At 43.3% G+C, this 22,766-nt stretch overlaps 1 protein-coding gene across 2 annotated transcripts in view; it reads left to right on the forward strand.

Annotated features, from left to right (window-relative positions):
* Positions 1–22,766, forward strand: part of LARS2 (leucyl-tRNA synthetase 2, mitochondrial) — a 167,498-nt gene that overhangs the window by 104,380 nt on the left and 40,352 nt on the right. For both annotated transcript variants that reach the window (XM_033212320.1, XM_033212319.1), the window contains 3 exons: positions 4–287; positions 4,678–4,776; positions 8,866–9,003. In XM_033212320.1, coding sequence (XP_033068211.1) covers positions 4–287; positions 4,678–4,776; positions 8,866–9,003 — 521 coding nt within the window. The remainder of the gene's footprint in view (positions 1–3; positions 288–4,677; positions 4,777–8,865; positions 9,004–22,766) is intronic.

A 22,766-nucleotide genomic window follows, 5' to 3' on the forward strand; every position in this document is an offset into this window, starting at 1 on the left:
CAGTTCACAGGTATGACCCGGCAGGATGCTTTTCTAGCCCTGACTCAGAAAGCCCGGGGGAAGAGAGTGGGTGGAGACGTGACAAGTGATAAACTGAAAGACTGGCTGATTTCGCGGCAACGGTACTGGGGCACACCAATCCCCATTGTCCACTGCCCAGCCTGTGGCCCCACACCTGTGCCCCTGGAGGACTTGCCCGTGACCTTGCCCAACATCGCGTCTTTCACTGGCAAGGGAGGCTCTCCACTGGCCATGGCTTCAGAGTGGGTGAACTGCTCCTGCCCGAGGTAAGAAGCCACATCCCTGCTGCGGTGACTGTGCCTATGGCCCCATACCTGCTAGGGCTTCAGACACCCTCCTCCCTCCTGGTGCTAATAACTCTGCTCCCTTTTTCCCTGACTTCCACGAGGCTGGAAAGAACACTGTGGGTCTTTGAGGCCCTTTAAGAGAAGGGTCTGGAATCTGTGACCCTGCCTCTGCAATGGGCATCCTCCATTCTCTGAGCTATTGGAAGCAGCAGTGTCAGTTCAGATCTATGCCAGAAACATCTGATCCAACTGATGGAAAAACTCTAAATTTTCCTTACAGCTTTGTAAAAAAAACACTTTCCTCCATTTTGATATTCCAAAGAGCCACATGGAGAGGAGAGAAAAATGTTCTCTTCTCCACCTTGCAGTTTTCCAATATAGTGACTGTAACAACAGTGGAGATTTTATCACGAGGAGCAGAGTCGTAGCTAAGAGAGCAAGTGTGCTTGGGGGCTCCATTCTTTAATATGCTGAAGCACCATGGTTCCTTTCTCCTCATTTTGGAAGCGGGATTATGGTTTTCTATCTATTCACTGGCATGTCTCAAATGTGGTTTTTAATGATGCTGTCCATATCAGCTAATTAAACAAATAGCAGATACCAAGTTCCAGTGTTTTCCTTCTTCTGCGGAGAAGCCATTTTTCTCTGCCTTATAGATCATGATGAGGATATTTTAAAATAATTTTGTATTCTGCCCGTGTAGGGCTGAGGTATTAGGTTGACAATTAGGAAACCACATAATGTAATTGGAAGTCTTGAGCTGGGAGTCAGATCAGTGATGGATTCAAGTCCTGGCTCTGCCTCCTAACTGTCTAGCCTTGGGAAAGTCATTTACCTTCTCTGAGCTTGAAATCCCTCATCAGAAACAAAAATAACCCCATCGAAGGGCTTTTCAGAAGACTAGAATTAACACATGTCATCCTGCACAGTGATACCTTCTAGGTCTTCAATAAATGGAAACTTTACAGCCATCTAGCCAGGTACTTGTGAGCCATCCTCCCAGGTCCTCACTGAGGCAGTTTTGAAATTCAAGATGGAACTTGGAGGGAGGTATGTAGGAAGGCCCAGACCATTTTAGGGTAGAAATGCTGGCTCCAGGAGAAAAAGGGCTTCCCTACCAGAGATGTTGGTGGCCTACATACAGCACAGCAGTTGTGGCCCTATTGATGAGGATAAGGTTTCCTGCCTTGGCTGCAGAATTACTGGAGGGCAGAACCTAGGCCTTGGTGTTGGGCAAGGCTCCCTGGATAATCTTAATGAGCATCCAAGGCTGAGAGCCACTGAGCCAGTGTGGCAGAGCGAGGCAGCTCAGTGGTACAGACTACAAGCACCAGAGCCCACCAGATGTGGATTTCTTACCCTTGAACTACAAGGCCTTGGAAAAGTTTCTTAACCTCTCTGAATCCTAGTTACTCATCTGAAAAATGGGGATATGAGTAGTATTGGTCTCATAATCCTCAGGGCTACTGGGGATTAAATGAGGTAATCCCCAGTAGCCCTGAGGATTATGAGATTAAATGAGATAATTTCAAGTACTTTTGAAGTACTTGGCTCAGTTCCTACTACCCAGAATTATTATCATTACTATTGGAGCTAATCCTGATAACATTACCACCATTATCTATCACTTCTATCCCTCCTACTTGCCACGTAGCTTCTTCCTACTTTTTAATATCAGCAATAAAACATGTTAGTTGCCTTCAAGTCCAACAAGACCATTAAAAAGGAAATCAGCACGGCAAATGTTAGCCAGATGTTATTCCTTTTATAAATTGAGCTCTGCATTTCTCCCTCACTTGGACCTCACTTGCACAAGGTGAGGAAGAAAAAGTAATCTTTATTTTCTAATTGTTTCCCAAAATAGTGTCTGTGTTCTGGTTGGTTGCTCTCCAAATAAAAAGACCTGGCTTTAATTTAGAGATGCACTGTTGAGATCAGCTTCTTAGAGCAGCCCTGGGTGATAGGAAGCTGGATTCCCTGAGGACTCTTTCCGAAAAGCTTCTACTCTTAGAGACCACCACTGTTCTCACTGGGAGGTCCCCTGATTAAAATGCAGGGGGTCCCAAAGCCCTGCCAGATCTAGGGCGCCCATGCTCTCTGCTCAGCCACTGCCTTTAACCAGCTGATGAGGGAGCTGGGGGAATATGTGGGGGACTGGCCATTTCCTTGGGTAATATTTGTAAAGCTGGTATGAACTACTTCACAAATGGAAGATAGAAATGCAACCCTTCTTTTATTCTTAAATTAAAAATACGGGCTCAAGCCCATACATGCTAAATTTGCAGAAGATGTATCAGTTCCTCTTGGGACTCCTCATCCCTTCTCCCCAAATTCTGCAATAACCCCCAAAGACTTACACTGCCCAAAGCGTGATATTTGGAGGGGCGATGAGCCTCTTATCCATGCCTTAGAAGGGAGAGCCTGCTATGGCTTCCTGCTGCCACAGAAGGCCCTGTTGATAGCTGGTCCTACCCATCAGACAGAAGGTGCTGATTCTCTGCTGATCCAGGCCTTGAGGAGTCTCCAAGGCAGCTAATCCCTGTCCTGTGCTAGGCTTGACTAAGGGTACCTTCTTTTGAGTTCCTAGGTAGTGTGGCTTTTGGCACCTGGTTCTTTCAGTCCCACAGGCCCACAACTCTAGGAATGTTCTTAAGAATGAGTGTAGGCCGGGCGCGGTGGCTCAAGCCTGTAATCCCAGCACTTTGGGAGGCCGAGATGGGCGGATCATGAGGTCAGGAGTTCGAGACCATCCTGGCTAACACGGTGAAACCCCGTCTCTACTAAAAAATACAAAAAGCTAGCCGGGTGAGGTGGCGGGCGCCTGTAGTCCCAGCTACTCGGGAGGCTGAGGCAGGAGAATGGCGTAAACCCGGGAGGCGGAGCTTGCAGTGAGCTGAGATCCGGCCACTGCACTCCAGCCTGGGCGACAGAGCGAGACTCTGTCTCAAAAAAAAAAAAAAAAAAAAAGAATGAGTGTAGCAGCTGGGCATGGTGGCTCATGCCTGTAATGCCTGCACTTTGGGAGGCCGAGGCAGGCGGATCACTTGAGGTCAGGAGTTTGAGACCAGCCTGGCCAACATGGTGAAACCCCGTCTCTACTAAAAATACAAACATTTGCCGGGCATGGTGGCATGCACCTGTAATCCCAGTTACTCGGAAGGCTGAGGCAGGAGAATTGCTTGAGCCCAGGAGGCAGAGGTTGCAGTGAGCTGAGATTGAGCCACTGCACTCTAGCCCAGGTGACAGAGCCAGACTCCCATCTCAAAAAAAAAAGAAAAAAAAAGAATGAGTATAACACTTGGGCCCTTGTGAGACCTTGGTCCTTCTGGACATGTCTGTCCCTAGGACAGGAATTCCTTTTTCTTTTCAACCCTTCACATATCAAGGATCTCACTTTATTCTCTGTCTTGAGCACCAGGGCTTTCTTCACTCTTCCATAAGGAACCTATCTTTAGGCAGTGGTCTGGCGGTAGATAATGTAATTAGCTCTGGAGGGGGGGTCCTGATTTCTATTATTTGCCAATTTTTGTGATGTACATACTCCCATCAGGGCCAGTTTCAAGCTACCAACTTGCCATCTTTTGTCACAGTGGTATAAAAGAGATGCTGACAATTGATTCTCACAGGCTGGCATGAGCTGGCTCCAGCAATCATTGCCTTTGTCTTCCTCGGGTCATCCTGGTAGATTTCTGCACCTGTCACCCCAGAACAGAAGTGGAAGAAAAATCCAAGTTGATTTTCCACACATCTCCCTATGTTTGGTTCTCATTTCTCTTCATGCATTGATTGGCTTCGCAAGCATCATGAAGTAGACACTGGCGAAGGCAATCTTGACATGCCTGGAACAGAAGTTAATGCACAAAAGAGATACCTAATCCTGTCTTGTCCTTTTGGGTGGTGAGGCTTTCTACCCTGAATTGTCTTTTCATATGTGGCTTTATTCTTTTTTTTTTTTTTTTTTTTTTTTGAGATGGAATCTTGCTCTGTCGCCGGGCTGGAGTGCAGTGGCACGATCTTGGCTCACTGCAACTTCCGCCTCCTGGGTTCAAGAGATTCACCTACCTTAGCCTCCTGACTAGCTGGGACTACAGGCACATGCCACCACACCCAGCTAATTTTTCATATTTTTAGTAGAGATGGGATTTCACCATGTTGGCCAGTATGGTCTCGATCTCTTGACCTTGTGATCCGCCCCCCTCAGACTCCCAAAGTGCTGGGATTAAAAGCTTGAGCCACTGCCCCCAGCCTGTGGCTTTATTCTTATGACATTTTAAATTCATACTTATTGTTATAGCTCTCTCAAAAGCTAGTGGAAAACTGCATTAAAATTTAAAAAGAAACCAAATGATGAATTTCATTTCTTTCTTAGGTGCAAGGGAGCAGCCAAGAGAGAGACAGACACAATGGATACCTTTGTTGATTCTGCTTGGTACTACTTCAGATACACTGACCCTCACAATTCGCACAGGTAAAACGTCCTTGCTGACGTCCTTGAGCATGTGTCAGTATAGCTCCTCCCAGAAGCAAAGACCAAGATAGAATTAGACATGCAAAAGATTTCTTGGGGGAAATGCCTGTGCAGATTAAAGGGGAGAAGAGGAGGAGTGGGCAGAGAGTGCTCTTAGACCACAATGGCCTATGACAGGTGTGAAAGGAGAAGGGAAAGGAAGGAGGATCAGATGGAGGAGGCTCAGTGCACAGCGCAACTCTGAGAAAGCCTCGACCTGGCCAGTGGGAAGCCCCGAGCAAAGCTAGTCCATTAGAGTCTTCAGTCAGGCTAAAATGTCTCGGCTCCGGCCCCTCCCTCTACTCTCCTGAGAGCAGCCTGGGAGAGCAACATGGGCTGGCAGGAACACACCAGGGTGGGTCCACAGATGCAGCAACTGGAAGCTGTCAGTCAACTGTGCACCGCGGAACAGTCTCTCTTAAAGGGAGAGTGCTACATCATTAAGTTAGATTATTCATAGCCAAGTAAATCCCAAGTACAACACAAATACAAAACAGAAAAAGGAAGAAAATGCTACTGTAATACTCTCCTTGCAGTGAACTGCATTTGTATGATTGTAAAGATGTAATGTTATTTATTTAACTGAAAAGAATGCTGTAACTCTACAGAGAAGGTAGCAGGTGGGGAGGGTGAGAGAGCTAAGAAGCCTCACCTCTTACCACAGAGTCAATAGATCATTTCCTAAATTGATAAATCAATAAAGAGTATAAACATGTTTTTTTTTTTCAATAATTGCCAGGAGAAACAACCAAAAGAATTAAAAGTGGCTAAGAGACAGGCCTGAGGCAAGGAAAGAATTGGGGCTGGAGACCACTGTTTTTCATTATAAATCTTCCAGTACCATTTGATTTTTCAGCTGTATTCGTGTGTTTCTTTGAACCCTGCCCCCGCCCCTGCCCACCCAAAAAAAAAGAAATTAAGGGAAAGAGAACAGTAGGTAGCCTTGTAAAGAGAGATAATGAGAGCTGAAAGAAACTCTTCCAGAGCCCGGGAAAAAAACAGCATTGTGCTTAAAAGGGCCTTGCCTGATGGCTCTTGTCCGTGGCAGAAACATTCTGGAACCCTGTTCCCTACATATAAAATATGCCCCCCATTCTTTGTAGTTCTAAAATAATATATTTCTAGTGAGACAGATACTCCTGCCCTCACCCTGCCAGAATTTCAACCTGCAGTGTTGTGATTCTGTAATTTGAGTTCATATCAGATATGAAGGGGATCCTTGTCGGCATGGTGGCTCACGCCTGTAATCCCAGCACTTTGGGAGGCCGAGGAGGTGGATCGCCTGAGGTCAGGAGTTGGAGACCAGTCTGACTGACATGGCAAAACCCTGTCTCTACCAAAAATACAAAAATTAGCTGGGCATAGTGGCGAGCCTGTAATCCCAGCTACTCAGAAGGCTGAGACAGAAGAATCACTTGAACTAGGGAGGCAGAGGTTGCAGTGAGCCAAGATCGCGCCACTGCACTCCAGCCTGGGCGACAGAGTGAGACTTCCTCTCAAAAAAAATAAAAAAGAAAAGAAAAAAGAAATGAGGGGGATACTGAGTGAAAGATACCTTGCAAAGGCAGGAAGGGTGCAAGGTGACGATTGTGGCTGGGAACCACCAGCATGGCTTTCTCTGGCCCACAGAGGGGCTCCCCTTCAGGGCCTTTCCTCTATAAGGGGCCATTGGTGCATTTCATGTAGCAATAACTGGCTTAGAATGCAAGTGGGGTCAGGCTCTTTACTTTCTCTGAGTGCTTCAAAGGAAAGCCTTCACACAGATGAGAGAGACTCCAAGTAACTGTGGCAGGAGAGACATCCTGAGACCGTCACAGCCTGTGAACAGCACTTCATTTCCCTCATGGCACACTGTGGTTAGCTTCAGCCTGGGTGCGAGTTCTTCCTGGGGTGGTTTCCTGAGTGGATCATAAATCCAAGCTGTAGCTACTTTCAACATTTCATTCCTTAATATATCCCAAACTTGTTTTCCGGCCAAATACCATCCTTCACTTCCCTTTCTTTTCTGTCGCCTGGATTGGCAGTTGAATTTCTTTAGGGAACTATTTTTCACAAAGCAAAAAAGTGATTTTTAAAAATTTTATCAGAATTCTGGTACAGTGACTGGAGAACACCAAACTATATTAAAATGCAAATATGTGGTGGTGGCCGGACTCTTTTCTAGCCTCAGAGCTGAAGCCAGCCAAGTCCATCCTGGGGAAAAAGGTGGCTTGAGGTATCAGGGAACCAATTCACAAATATTCAAAGCCCTCCAAAGGCAAAGGTTTGCTTGATTGGCTGACCTCAAGGGACAGCATTACCTTGGCAGCACAGAGGTCTGTCGCCAGCCAGTGCTGCCCCTCCCTCTGAGGGTCCCAGCCAGAAAATGGAAATGGCATTTCCTTTCCTCTACAGTGTCCATTAGGACCCGAGAGTATGAGAAACCGTTTCTATTAGTATCTGTTGGCCAAAAAGTATCTGTTAAGTACTGTTAAGTGAGAGAGAGTTATTGGGCTATTTTATGGTAATTCACCCTAAATATGCTGCATTGCATTCATTAAGCAATATACAGGCTCTTGCTGATTATATTTTCAGGCTGCTTTAAAAAACAAAATCAATTTTCTATTTTAAAATAAATATTTACAGCTGGGGCACAGTAGCTTACGCCTGTAATCCCGTAATTTTGGGAGGCCAAGGCAGGAAGATCAGTTGAGGCCAGGAGTTCGAGACCAGCCTGGACTGAACATAGCAAGACCTTGTCTCCACAAAAAATGTTTTAAAAAATTAACAGATGGCCGGGTGCAGTGGCTCACGCCTGTAGTCCCAGCACTTTGGGAGGTCGAGGTGGGCAGATCACCTGTGGTCAGGAGTTCGAGACCAGCCTGGCCAACATGGCAGAACCCCATCTCTACTAAAAATGTAAAAATTAGCCAGGTGTGGTGGCAGGCACCTGTAATCTTAGCTACTCAGGAGACTGAGGCACAAGAATAGCTTGAACCCTGGAGGCGGAGATTGCAGTGAGCCGAGATCACACCCCTGCACCCCAGCCTGGGTAACAGCAGGACTCCATCTCAAAAAGAAAAAAAAAAAAAAAAAGAAAAGAAAAAATTAGCTGGGCATAGTGGTGTGTGTCTGTAGTCCTAGATACTTGGGAGGTTGAAGCTGGAAGATCGCCTGAGCCCAGGAGTTGGAAGATGCAGTGAACTATAATTGTGCCACTGCATCCAGCCTGGGTGACCGAGCAAGACACTATCTTTAATAAAGGAAAAAAAAGTTTAAATGTGAAAATAAATTAATAAATAAAATAGGCATTTAGTAGCTACATGTTAATCTTCATTGTAAATACCACATTGCCCTCTATTGGTAGGAACTCCGAAGTCTCAATTTTGTAATCATAATAATAAAAATTAAAGTGAATCTAGATATTCAAGGTACCTTGTAGCAAGTTGCCTTTTTTTGCTAGTATGTTTTCCTCTTGTTCTCATTTTATATGCAAATTGCTTTTGTTGAAATATGTCAGTAATATCTTCTGTAACCATTTTTAAAATTTCATAAATTAACACATCTGACTTTTTTCTTTTTTAATATATAAGCTTTTCTCATATATATACATTCTTTGTTGGTTTGTTTGTTTGTTTTGTTTTTGAGATAGAGTCTCCCTCTGCTGTCCAGGCTGGAGTGCAATGGCACAATCTTGGTTCACTGCAACCTCCGCCTCCCGGGTTCAAGCTATTCTCTTGCCTCAGCCTCCTAAGTAGTTGGGATTACAGGTGGCCACCACCACACCTGGCTAATTTTTGTATTTTTAGTAGAGATGGGGTTTTGCCATGTTGGGCAGGCTGGTCTCAAACTCCTGACCTCAGCTGATCCGCCTGCCTTGGCCTCCCAAAGTGCTGGGATGACAGGCATGAGCCACCAGGCCCGGCCTTCTCTTATATTTTAAAAAGAAAATCATTGTTATTCCCTGATAAAGTTCATTTCAGGGCATATGCATGTTACAGTAGGTCTGTTTAATTTACACAATTGTGGCAAAGCAGGTTTTTTAAAAATGTCCCTATCTCTTTTTTACAGCCCTTTTAACACAGCAGTGGCCGATTACTGGATGCCTGTGGATTTGTACATTGGAGGGAAAGAACATGCTGTCATGCACTTGTTCTATGCAAGATTCTTTAGTCATTTTTGCCATGATCAGAAAATGGTTAAACATAGGTAAGCATTCATACTGCTTTGCAAAAGAATTCAGTTGCATGAATAGCAACTTTAAGCAGGTGTGAGTTCTTCTGAAGCAAGGTAAATGCATGTAGTAGAAGAATACTAGTTTTCTAGTATGCTTTAGAGGTTGTTGTCAACCTTAACCATTTGAGGTCCATTTATATTGCTTAATCAGTTCTGGCAAGTGATGTTGCTAGTTTGCATAGAACCTAGCCTTCCGTGTTTCTGTTTAACTGAGTTAAGTAATTAAGAATTGTACCCGTGAGGCAGAGAGGAGTGGCCCATAATGTTTTATAGCATCTCGTGTGAGGTCATGCTTATCACCCAGTCCTTCTGTGTCAGCTCTGTTCCTAAGCTTGGCTGAATCCCACCTTGATGCATCCCTCTGAAAAATGTATAGAGTGGATTTGAAATAGAGAATCACATTGTAAAAACATCAGTAAATTCTTTTCCTGTTGGCCTATTGTAACCCTTTCCTCATAATGGCCAGAAAAATGTGTGTGTACTTTTTCCCGTGAAACGTATCATATATAAAAATTACATATTTAATGCATTTAAAGAATTGTACAATCCATTAAATATGTAATTTTTATATATGAACATACATGCCCCACTCCTCAGTTTAACAGAGTGTTATAGGCACCTTAGAATCCCCAAGGTGCCCCCTCCTATTATGTATCTCTCTTCTATGCCCACCACCTCGCCCCTAGCTAATACCGATCCCGGAGTTTTAATTCCTCACTTGCTTGCTTTTCTTTATAAATGTATCATTTCTGCATGTATTTTTAAACTATGTATTGTCTGGTTTTCCTGTGTTTGAACTTTACATAGGTAGAATTATATTTCAGGTATTCTGTCTTGCTTTCCTCACTCAACAGTTTTTTGAGATTCAGCAGTGCTGACGGATGAAGTTATATTTCTTCCTGTTTCACTGCTGCAAGATATTCCATTATATGGAATGAAACTTCCAATATAGAACTCAGTTTATGTATCATACCACCATTGATGGTGGTCAGACTGTTTTGTGCAATTGTGAACAAAACTGCTATGAACCTTCTTGCACATGGTTCCTGACATACGCGTCACCATTTCTTTAAAATGCGTACCTAAGAATAGAATTGCTCGATTGTAGGATATGCACATGTTCAACTGTCTTGAGAAACACCAAACTGTTTTCCATAGTGATTACCTAAGCCTATACTTCCACTAGTAGAAATGAGGGTTCCAATCTCTCTACATCATCATCAACATTTTGTACTATCCAGCTTTTAATTTCACCAAACCAGTGGGTATATAATGGGTCACGTTGTGAGTTAAATTTGAATTTCAAGACATCAATTTTTTAAAATTTTTTTTATTTTTAATTTTTGCAGGTACATAGTAGGTGTATACTTATGGGGTACATGAGGTATTTTGGTACAGGCATGCAATTTATAGTAATCACATCATGGAAAATTGGGTATCCATCCCTCGAAGCATTTATCCTTTGTGTTACAAAATCCAGTTATACTCTTTTAGTTATTTTTATATGTTTAATTAAGTTATTGTTGACTAGTTGATTTCTTAATAAAGTTTCATAGGTTTATGAAATGTTTCATAGGTTTATGAATCTCTGTGATCAAATCCCTGTTTGTATCCTATGCTTTTTTTCTAGATCGTTTCTCTTTTATTGATTTGTAAGGGGTTCTTTAAATATTCTTGATACTAATCCTTTTTCAGCTATATGTATTGCAGGTAGTTTTTTCTAGTTCTTGGCTTGTCTTGTTTTTATGGCATCTTTTGATGAAAAGAAGCTCTTAATTTAATGTAGTAAAAATTAATAATCTTTCCTTTATGGCTATTGCTTTCGGTGTGTCAGTACTGTTAATGGAATAGTTCATCCTTTTCCCCATTGATCTGTAGTGCCCTCTCCATCATAAATCAAGTTGTCATATATTCCAGGGCCTATTGATAGGATCTTTATTCTGGGACTACAGGCGCCCACAAGCACGCCCAGCTCATTTTTGTATTTTTAGTAGAGATGGGGTTTCACAGTGTTGGTCAGGCTGGTCTCGAACTCCTAACCTCAAGTGATCCACCTGCCTCGGCCTCCCAAAGTGCTGGGATTATAGGCATGAGCCACTGTGCCCGGCCAGTTTCTTTATAGCTATCTTCCAGTTTCTAATTGTCTCTCTGTCTCCATCTGCTGATTAACCCATTCTTTGAGTTTTTTATTTTAATTATTCTTCATTTCTAGAAGTTCTAGGTTTTTAAATTTTCCTTTATTTTTATAGTATTTTCTTGCTATCTTTTAAGTCTTCATTTTCTAAAATAGATTAAACATACTATTATGTTGTCTGATAATTCTTTAATGTCATTATGGGTCTGTTTAGTCATTTGTTGTTTCTGCTCTTCTCATTCATGATGCCTAGTTCTTTGGGGGATGGAGTGCAAGGGGTGTTTTAACTGACCTTATATTCTCGAACTTTTTTTTTTTTTTTTAATAGGAACTGTTTGGAACCTCGCTGCTAGAGGTGATTTTGTGTTAGCTTCTCCCTGTTGCCTGGAGATGCTACCAATCCAAGTCCACTTTAAATTGAACTTCCTGCTTGAGGTTTTTAGAACCATATAGGTAATATGCATACAGTCCCAAACCCACATGAGGTTCAACTTCTGTCTACAGATTCTCAGGAGAAATACTTTTCTTCCTCCTACACATTACCATGGTCAAGATAGGCGTGTTTCCTTGTTTGTCTCTTCTAACCACAGGTTTATTTGTAGTTCATTGATGATTTCTAGTTCATTGATGATTCCTGTCTTGAGATCTTCTAGACTCCCAAAGTTGCTTAGGCTTTAGGTTTTGTGTCCCATCTTTTGTGTACCACGCCATGCACAAATATTTATGATCACAGGGGTTCTATAGATATGCCCAGGGTAGACGCTGGCTTCAGGAACTGTGTTTTCCTAAGTTGGGTTTGGTTTTGTTTTGCCAGCTCAATGTATTTTACATTCCAACTAACTTTTTCACTTGTTTTGCATCAGGACAATAATTCAGGCTCTCTTGTCTGCTGTATTACCAGAAGCATAATTGCTGGATTTTTTTTTCAGTTGTTGTTATGTTGTTTTTCTGTTTGTTTACTACAACATCCTTTAGAACATTTTTTAATTACAGAGAAGAAAGGGGAAATATCTGATTATTTCCCTATCCAGATAACCCATGTTGACAATTAAAAAAAAAGTAATACATGTCTAAACTATTTTGTAACTACACAGAAAGTGAACATTGTTGTCTCCCGCCCTGCACACCACTCTTTAGCCCTTTCCTCAACTTTTAGGTTTCTTTTTATTTCTTCCAGGAAAAGATTTTGCCTATCCCCACATGTGTTTTTATTGATATACTCATTTTAAATGTTGCTTATATTGCATACATATCCTTTGCTTCTTTGAGTTAATATAGCTTTGGCCGGGCGCGGTGGCTCAAGCCTGTAATCCCAGCACTTTGGGAGGCCGAGGCGGGCGGATCACAAGGTCAGGAGATCGAGACCATCCTGGCTAACACGATGAAACCCCATCTCTACTAAAAAATACAAAAAACTAGCCGGGCGAGGTGGCGGGCGCCTGTAGTCCCAGCTACTCGGGAGGCTGAGGCAGGAGAATGGCGTGAACCCAGGAGGCGGAGCTTGCAGTGAGCTGAGATCTGGCCAGTGCACTCCAGCTTGGGTAACAGAGCGAGACTCTGTCTCAAAAAAAAAAAAAAAAAAAAAAATATATATATATATATATATAGCTTGGTGGTCTTTCCGTATCAGCACAAACAAATATCACATTCTTTTTAATGTAGGCATAGTATTCCCTCATTTGGACATACCATAATTTATGTAAGCGGTCACCTATTCTTCCAATTACTATTTTTTTTTTAAAGTCCAGTGACCCTCTTTATTGATATGCTTAGCAAATAATTGGGAGCATCTCTGTAGGCTCAAGTCCTCACACTGGGGAATTCTGGGTCAAAAAATATGTGTCTGTAAAATTTTGATAGATAGAAAAATATTACTTTTAAAACTTCTGTAATGCAGACAGAAACCCATTTTCATTAAAATGAAGCACTTTGAAAGCTCCTTCCCTTCACCTAACCCTCGGACCAGATGGCCGACTCTGCACATGCATGCATGGATTAAAAGAAGTCTACTGTACCGAAAACTAATTTAGGGTCTAAATTAAATGCTTAAAATAAATTTATTCTCATCAGTTCCAGAGACCTTCATGTATAAAAATAAACTGGTCTGCATCAGAAGGACACTAAAAACATTAACAGCATTACTCCTCATGTAAATAAATTTGTTAAAATGTTTGTACTTTAGGTTCTAGAATTTACCAATTCTGCCTTGCATTTCTTATGTCTGGAAACTAATTTACCTAACTAGATAAAGATTGTCATTGACAATGGGAATTGTGTCCTATTACTGTCATGTTCTCATGGATATTACACATTTTTAGTGAAATCTTTCTTCCTTCCTTCCTTCCTTCCTTCCTTCTTTCTCTTCCTTTCTCTCTTTCCTTTCTCTCTTTCCTTCTTTCCCTCCCTCCCTCCCTCCCTCCCTCCTTCCTTCCTTCCTTCCTTCCTTCCTTCCTTCCTTCCTTCCTTCCTTCCTTCTTTCTTCTTGAGTTTGGGTTGGGTGTGGTGGCTTACACCTGTAATCCCAGCACTTTGGGAGGCCAAGGTGGATGGATCACTTGAGGTCAGGAGTTAGAGACCAGCCTGGCCAATATGATGAAACCCCATTTCTACTAAAAACACAAAATTTATCTGAGCACGGTGGCATGTGCCTGTGGCCCCAGCTACTAGGGAGGCTGAGGCACAAGAATTGCTTGAACCTGGGAGGCAGAGGCTGCAGTGAGCCAAGATCATGCCACTGCACTCCAACTTGGGCAACAGAGCAAGACTCTGTCTAAAAATTAAAAAAAAAAAAAGAAAAGAAAAGAAATTAAGTTTAATCCCTTGAAACAGATAAAAGTTTATGTTCTTCAAAGGAAATGTTCTCCGGTGTGTGCAGTTGTGCACACCTATGTTCTTAGCTACTCCAGAAGCTGAGATTGAGGCTGAGACGGGAGGATCACTTGAGCCCAGAAGCTTAATTCCAGCCCGGGCAACATAGCAATACCCTGTTTCTAAAACAAAACAAAACACAAAGGAAATGTCCTCCATGGGCTAGGGAGCATTGATTAAAACTTAAGTTTAAAGACCAAATACAACTTGAGAAACATCTCAGGCCAGGCGTGGTGGTTCACGCTTGTAATCCCAGCACTTTGGAAGACCAAGGCGGAAGGATCACTTTCGGCCAGGAGTTTGAGACCAGCATAGGCAACATAGTAAGACTCCATCTGTTAAAAAAAAAAAAAAAAAGAGCCAGGTGTGGTGGTGCACACTTTTAGTCCCAGCTACTTGGGAGTCTGAGGCAGCAGAATTACCTGAGTCCAGGAGTTCGAGGCTGCAGTGAGCCATGATTGCCACTGCATTCCAGCCCAAACAACAAATAAGACATTGTCTCCAAAAAAAAAAGTTGGGGGGAATAACTCCTTCTTATGTAGGTCTGGAAACAAAGACCATATGTAAGTGATTTCTAGCCCCTTAACAGTAGAGCATATTTCTGCCAGTTTCTGAATGATTTTTTATAGAAGTACTCAATCAGTAAATTATTCAGTGGCCAAATATCCTAAGGTGTAGGACAGGGTCTGGCTATTTTTGTGATTTTTTTTTTTTTTTTTTTTTTGAGACGGAGTCTCGCTCTGTCGCCCAGGCTGGAGTGCAGTGGCGCCATCTCGGCTCACTGCAAGCTCCGCCTCCCGGGTTTACACCATTCTCCTGCCTCAGCCTCCCAAGTAGCTGGGACTACAGGTGCCCGCCATCTCGCCCGGCTAGTTTTTTGTATTTTTTAGTAGAGACAGGGTTTCACCGTGTAGACCAGGATGGTCTCAATCTCCTGACCTCGTGATCCACCCGTCTCGGCCTCCCAAAGTGCTGGGATTACAGGCTTGAGCCACCGCGCCCGGCCTGCATTACCTCTTTCTTAAAGGTGTTTTGGTAAACCAGTCAACCACACATGAAATGAAAGTCACCCACTTTCTGTGATGAGTAATTTGGAATCAGAATTTTTGAGAGCCTCCCAACAACTTTATCAAGCTGGCCTGGGAGGAAAAATTAAGACCTGTCAACCACATATGTATTTCTGAAATCTGCATAAATTGGAATTTCCTAGCCTATTTCTGTATTCCTTTTGATTAACATTGTCATTTCAGGAGGCTATTTGAGATGATAGTACAGCTATTCCATTTCAGTTTAACATTTCTGAGACCCTCAGCCCTTATCTCAAGTAGCAGCTCTGGAACAGGAATCCAAAGACCTCTGTCTGTGTTCAGTGATGCCCCTGATTAGCTATGTGGACAAGAAGCTGAACTTCTTTGGGTCTCAGTGGTCTCATATGTTAGGAACTCAGTTATCTCTGAGCACCCTTTTCACTCTGATTCTAATTTCTTCGAATACAGACAGCAAAGGTTTATGTATATCTAATTATCTTTCCTGTTTTCTAAGAGTTGTGGACTTTTTTTTCATCACCTCCATGTTTAGGCTTGCAGTTCGAACTTAAAGTCTCCTTATCATACATACGAGGCTGGCCTCCAAGTTGAGTGTGCCACCACACAGGGCAGCAGGTGCCTTAGTTGTGTGGTCTGAAATACCAAGTTAATGATTAACCAGGAATTAATGTAAGCAGGAAGCCCAAAAAAGAAGATATCCAAATGATTAATAAACATTTTATCACACTATAAAATAACCAATAAACATCTTACACTATAAAATGTTTCTGGCCCAGCATGATGGCTCACACCTGTAATCCCAACACTTTGGGATGCCAAGACAGGAAGATCATTTGAGTGCAGGAGTTCGAGACCAGCCTGGGCAACAAACACAGCAAGACCCCATTTCTATGATTTAAAAAAAAAAAAATTTCCCTCACTGGCAAATATAAATTATTCAGCAGTGAGATGCCATCTTCCATGTAGTAAGGAAGCTAGCATAAGAGCAGCACTCTCATATATTGCAGGAAGTAGCTTGGAACAATCTTTCTGAAAAGCAGTTTGGCAATACATAGTGAGAGCCTTAGAAATATTCATTTTTGGATGCACTAATTGCACTGCTAAAAATCTATCCTAAGGAAATAATCAGAAATGCAAACTTATGCACCAAGATGTTCATGTAAGTGTTATTTCAATTAGCTAAAAATTTGGATACAATCTGAATGCCCCAAAATGCTGAGACAGGGTAAATAAAGTATAATCCATCTACGTGGAGCACACTTACACAACACTTTCAATTAAATTACAAAGAATGTTTAATAACATGAAGAAATTCATCTGAAGTAATGAGAAATAGAAAAAGCAAGATACAGCTTGGTTATCTTTGTCTTTATATATACATGCACCTATATACACATACTCAAAGCAAGAGAAAAGACTAGAAAAACTCATGCCAACATGTTAACACTAGCTATCTCTGGGTGGTGAGCCCAATGTACTTCTGATTTTTTCCAGATTTTTTATAATGATTATGTAACTTTATCATTTACAATATGGTATATATTCTGAAGAAGGAAAATGCGCTGAGCCTCCTGCTGTGCTTGGAGTTGTGGGGTAGGATCAGCTTTCAGCTTCCCTCCTCCTGGTGGTTAGCATCAGGTTGAAAGAGAGGGGGCACATTAGAGCGTGGGAACATGTCGTGGCCCATCTTCACTGAATGAGATCGGGAAGCCTTTTCTCTCCCTTTGTGGGAGACTGCTGTAAATATGGAATCTTGTCACTTTTTGTTGTAGCTCTGTAATGCAACTTAGACACTAAATTCCCCAAACTGAATTTCTCCCTTCAGTTTGGAATCAACAGAAAGCAAGCAGCTGCTCAGGTAGCTCCCATGCGGAGGGCAGGCTGCCTGCTCACCCTGGAGAGCACAGCAAGCCCGCATCCACAGGGCTTTCTTCTCTGTTTCTCTGATCATGCCAGAAACGGGACTACTGGGAAAAGGAACAGGAAGGGAAGAGAAGCTTTACTTGGGTCCTGCTGTATTAGTAAGCCCTCCTTCTGTGCCACTGACTGGCTGCTAGGATATGGGAATGGTGATATTTTAAGAATGAGCCATGGCTAATACTTGGAAACTAAGCTAATTATGTGCCATGATAGTCCTTGGCACAGAACAAGGAAGAAGAGGAAGGTAAAGTTAGTCTGATTTAATGAAAAGTCCAATTTGGAGACCATTTTCAGAGATCCATGGCCTTCAAAGATCTGCAGCCTGGCAGGCCACTCTCCCACCAGGTCAGGGGAGTGCACAGTAGGCTATCTGGGGCTTCATGAGTAGATAAATGTCATCTGCAGCAAGTAGGTGGGGCTCTGATATGCCCTGATATTCTTTGCTCATATTGTAATTAGCACATTCTTTGTATGTAGTGATTTTTTAAGAGCACTTAAAATGGCCAATGTTCTGAATTTCCTTGTTTATCCTAATAATTAGCAACTCCTTACCTCCCTCCCTCCCTCTCCTCCCTCCCTACCTTCCCTCTGTCCCTTCTCTTCCCTCCCTCCCTCCCTCCCATCTTTCCTTCTTCCAAGTGGGACAAATGTGCCCTTCAATGCCCAGCAGCTATCAGTTGTTGCAATTTCTGAATTAGTGCAGTCTAAACTAATGAATAAATTGTGAAGATCTCCCCCCAGTTTTCATCATTGTGCTTACATATAGCTGTGCTTCAGTGCAAGCAAGCATGATCTACCTCCAGGGATGTACTGAAGGAGTAGGAAGAAAGCTGACTCAGATAAATCCAGGGCCTTCTTCAAGGCAGAGGCCCTGCCTAATACTCCCACATTTGATGGTCCTGAGTCCGAAGGGTTTGTTAGTGGTTTAGAGTTGCAGATTTTCCACTCACGTATAAAGGCCCCTGCTGTACACAGTCACTATGATGAATGAATAACTCAGCTGCATACACAAGTCTGTTCCCAAGTACCATCTGCTGAGTGAATGAATGAGTGAACAAAAGGGAAACACATTACCCCAATTGTGAATCTGAATAATGAACTTGGCAATGTGATGTGATCTGTGCTTCAGCAGGCTTGGGTTCCGAGTCCAACAGGGCCCTTGACATCCTTTGTCCTTCATTCCTGTGCACTTTGCACCTCCATATCACATTTGGTATGTCTTTCTTGTAGTGTTGATGGTTATTTATGAGCATGTCTTGGGCTGCCTGCTCTTATTGTAAGCTCTCCAATTAATTGCCCAGTGTGCTGTGTACCCAATTGTCATGTAAATACATGTTGAATGAATAAACAAGTGTGACTCATTCAGAGCTAAACTACGCATGAGAGTAGACATGGCCAGCTTCAGCCAAGAGAGTGAAGACCAGATTCCCAAAGCCCTGTGGCCCATTCCCTAGCTCCCTGGAAGAGTGGAGGGAAAACACTTGGGAACAAGCAGGCTTCTGGGAGCTGGGAAGCGCCCCTTTCCCCACTGGGAAATTCCATGTGAGCACTCATCAGGGCATTCTCCTGCTCTCATTCTCTTGCTTCGGCTGCTTGGGATCTTTCAATGCACCCCTCCCTGCAAAAAGGTGGTGGCGCTAGCTGGAAAGTATAGCATCCAGTGCCCCTCTTCACTCATTTCTTTCTTCCCTCCTCTCTTGCCTCCACTTTGTCCCACCCACATTATCCCCCACCCCTCCTGCTGGTAGGTTTATTCATTCACTGAAACAAGCCTAGTTGAGTCCAAAGAATTAACATTACTGAGCATCTATTAGGAACTGGAGACTGAGAGTGGCCTTCAAGGATTTCAAGGCCAGGAGCAGTGGCTCATGCCTGTAATCCCAGCATTTTGGGAGGCCAAGGTAGGAGGATTGCATGAGCTCAGGAGTTCAAGACCAGCCTGGGCAACATAGTGAGACCTCATGTCTACCAAAAATACAAAAAATTAGCTGGGTATGGTAGTGCGCACCTGTGGTCCCAGCTGCTTGTGGGGGCTGAGGTGGGAATATCACTTGAGCCCAGGAGACTGAGGCTGCAGTGCACCCCAGCCTAGGTGACAGAACAAGACCATGTCTCAAAAAAAAAAAAAAAAAAAATCCTCCTCCTCACAGGAGAAGGGTAAGCAGCTTATCTAAATACACAATAAAATGTAATAGCTGCTAGATACAATACAGGCCCTACACAGGATGCATCAGGAAGGAAAAAGGAACTAATTCTAATTCTGACCAGGAGATACCTTCTTAGTGGAGATGGCATTTGAGTTGAGCCAGGAAGGAGGACTAGAGTTCTGATAACAGTTTGGGAAATGGCGTGAGTAAAGACATGGAAGCACGTGTGGGCAACATTCGAAAGAGCAGAGAGAGTGGCAGGGGATGGGGAGAAGTCCTGGATGGCTATGTGGAGGAATTTGGACTTGATTGGGAGGAGGAGCTCTTCAAATATGACTACACGCTTTTCCTCCCTCACAGCTGAGAGTTAGTTGTCAGGCATTGGTTTGGTTCAGTGATCGTCAACAGGCTGGCTCCCCAGGGGCAGAGATTGCTTTGCCCAGATTATATCCCCAGTGCCTAGCTCAGTGCCAGGCACATAGCAGGCACTCAAGAAATACTCACCGAAGAAATAAGCATACATTTCACATAATAACTCTGCTTTCTGATTATATGGTACAAAGAAGAATTCTGAGACTCATTCTGAGCACCAGCAGTGCTGCTGTCGATGAACGGCGTCTGGGTGGTTGTAGGCGAGGGCACTGGGGTTAGTTGGCTAGGTTTTGCCATCCCTGCTCTAAATGATCCATCTGGGATGGCCCCTGCTGCACTGCAACCCTCAGAGAAGACAGACGGTCCAGAAGAGCTTCAACTATCAAGTTGCATTGTTGGGAGCTTTCCGATGTTAGGATGTATTCATGTAACTAGCAGGCCTTGGTGTGGGTGTACTGCTGAGGGCCTGCCTGCCAGTTCTGGGGAGAGCCTCCCTTGTGGACATCCCCTGAGAGCACTCACTCAGAAATGGTTACAGGTGGGTTAGAAACAGGCAAATGAAACGATAGTGTTCGCAGTCAGGCTATGGGGACCCATAGTGAGGAGACAGTGCCTCGAAGCGGGCGGCGGAAGGTTGATTTCACGTTCTGCTAATTGTGCTGAATGCCAATGACACAAGTCTGTTTTATGTTGTGAAAATTCATCATTATACCCCTAGGACTCACGCTTTTCAGTATGTATGCTATACTTTAACAGTTTACCTTAAAAAAAAAAAGTTATGATAGACGAGGCAGGAGAAGCTGCAGCAGGTTTTAGTCAGATTTTCGCAGGTTGCAATTCTGTCTGTTCTCAAAAGGTGGCAGTGTTGTGCCACTTGATAAAATGCAAGACCAGAGAACAGGATTCCTTGGATTCCCAATGGATTCCCAGCTCCTTCTTGAGGCCTAATGTTGATTTTTTTTTTTTTGGTTTTTTTGTTTGTTTGTTTGTTTTGTTTTGAGACGGAGTCTCGCTCTGTCGCCCAGGCTGAAGTGCAGTGGTGCGACCTCGGCTCACTGCAACCTCTGCCTCCCAGGCTCAAGCAACTCTCCTGCCTCAGCCTCCAGAGCAGCTGGGACTACAGGTGCGAGCCACCACACCCGGCCAGCTTTTTGTATTTCAGTAGAGACAGGGTTTCACCGTGTTGCCCAGGCCAGACTCGAAATCCTGAGCTCAGGCAATCCGCCCGCCTCGGCCTCCCAAAGTGCTAGGATTATAAGCATGAGCCACTGCGCCTGGCCAATGCTGCTGATTTTGATCATCCTACCTGTCTTTATCTTTGAATCCAGATCATTCCCTCCTAATTTTTGTCCTAAAAACACCTTTAAAAATTTATCTTGAGCAACCAAAGCCATGTACTGGTGATGTTTGAGGAGAACATCACTGGATCTCCAGGAAATGACTGCTCCTACCTGGTGCCCTGAACATGAAATACTTAATGTGTGTTATCAGCAGATGTCTCCATGAATCATTCTTCGAGTTTGGAATAGGTCTTGCTGAAATGCCTCAAAATTGAATCAGGCAGATTCTTAAGAATAAACAACTGCAAATTTGCAATAATTTCAGTATGAAGGTCAACCTGTTTTTGTCCTCTTATGAGAAAAAGTTTATATTTCACTATTTACCCAGTAAGGGTATAACTAAAACTACTTTTTAAAAACAGGCACTATAAATAAGTTATAATCAATTCATATTTCAGAACACTAGGTAACTTTTTTGAAAGTGAGATAGATCTATATGAACTGCTATGGAGAAATCCACTCATATGATTAAGTGAAATACCATAAAGTATACATAAGGTATAATCCCACTTATATAAATCCCAAAAAATATATAAAACCATATGTGGGTAGGTATACATTTATGTATACAAAGGCATTGAAAAATGTCTCCAGACTTTACCAGGGATATTTACCAAACTATTAATAACAACTGCCTCCTGAAAGGACATAGGCCTAGAAAGGAGTGGTAGTGTTTGGATTTGAACAGAAGGTTTATATTCATGTATGACTTGTATGGTTTAAAACTTTTTTTAGGCCAGGCAGGGTGGCTCACACCTGTAATCCCGGTACTTTGGGAAGCCGAGGCAGGCGGATCACCTGAGGTCAGGAGTTTGAGACCATCCTGGCCAACTTGGTGAAACCCTGTCTCTACTAAAAATACAAAAATTAGCTGGATGTAGTGGTGGGCATCTGTAATCCCAGCTACTCAGGAAGCTAAGGCAGGAGAATCGCTTGCACCTGGGAGGCGGAGGTTGCAGTGAGCCGAGATTGCGCCATTGCACTCCAGCCTGGGCAACAGAGTGAGACTCCGTCTCAAAAAAAAAAAAAATTTACAAGTACGTTTATGAAGTCATTTTATTTAATCTTCCCAACTACACTTTGAGGCAGGTTTTTTTGTTTTGTTTTGTTTTGTTTAAGACAGAGTCTTGCACTGTCGCCCGGGCTGGAGTGCAGTGGCACAATCTTGGCTCACTGCAACCTCTGCCTCCCAGGTTCATGCTATTCTCCTACCTCAGCCTCCTGAGTAATAGAGAGGGCTTTCACTATGTTGGCCAGGCTGGTCTCAAACTCCTGATCTCGTGATCTGCCTACCTTGGCCTCCCGAAGGGCTGGGACTACAGGCATGAGCCACCACACCCAGCCGAGGCAGGTTTTTTTTAACCCCCATTATATAGGTAAGCAAACTGATACTCAGCACAAGTAAGTGACTTGCCTTGGCTCACAGAATTCGCTGAGAAACAGAACTGAGACTTTGAATCCAGGGCTTCCAAATCTGAGGCCTAAGGCTCTTTCCACTTCACCATAATATAAAATAGACCTGTAGGTAATACCTACAGATTTGACTTTCTTTTCTTTTCTTTTCTTTTTTTTTTTTTTTTTTGAGACAGAGTTTCATTCTTGTCGTCCAGACTCGAGTGCAGTGGCACGTCTCAGCTCACTGCAACCTCTACCTCCCTGGTTCAAGCGATTCTCATGCCTCAACTTCCCAAGTAGCTGGGATTACAGGCAGCCACCAACATGCCCAGCTAATTTTTTTGTTTGTTTTGAGTAGATTCGGAGTTTCACCATGTTAGCCAGGCTGGTCTCAAACTCCTAACCTCAGGTGATCCGCCTGCCTCAGCCTCCCAAAGTGCTGGAATTACAGGTGTCAGCCACCACACGCGGCCTGAATTTGTTTTCTTATCGCTTATTTCTAAAGAGCCATTTG

This window comes from Trachypithecus francoisi, unplaced genomic scaffold (genome assembly GCF_009764315.1).
Source record: "Trachypithecus francoisi isolate TF-2019V2 unplaced genomic scaffold, Tfra_2.0 Lachesis_group0, whole genome shotgun sequence".
Classification (NCBI taxonomy): Eukaryota; Metazoa; Chordata; class Mammalia; order Primates; family Cercopithecidae; genus Trachypithecus; species Trachypithecus francoisi.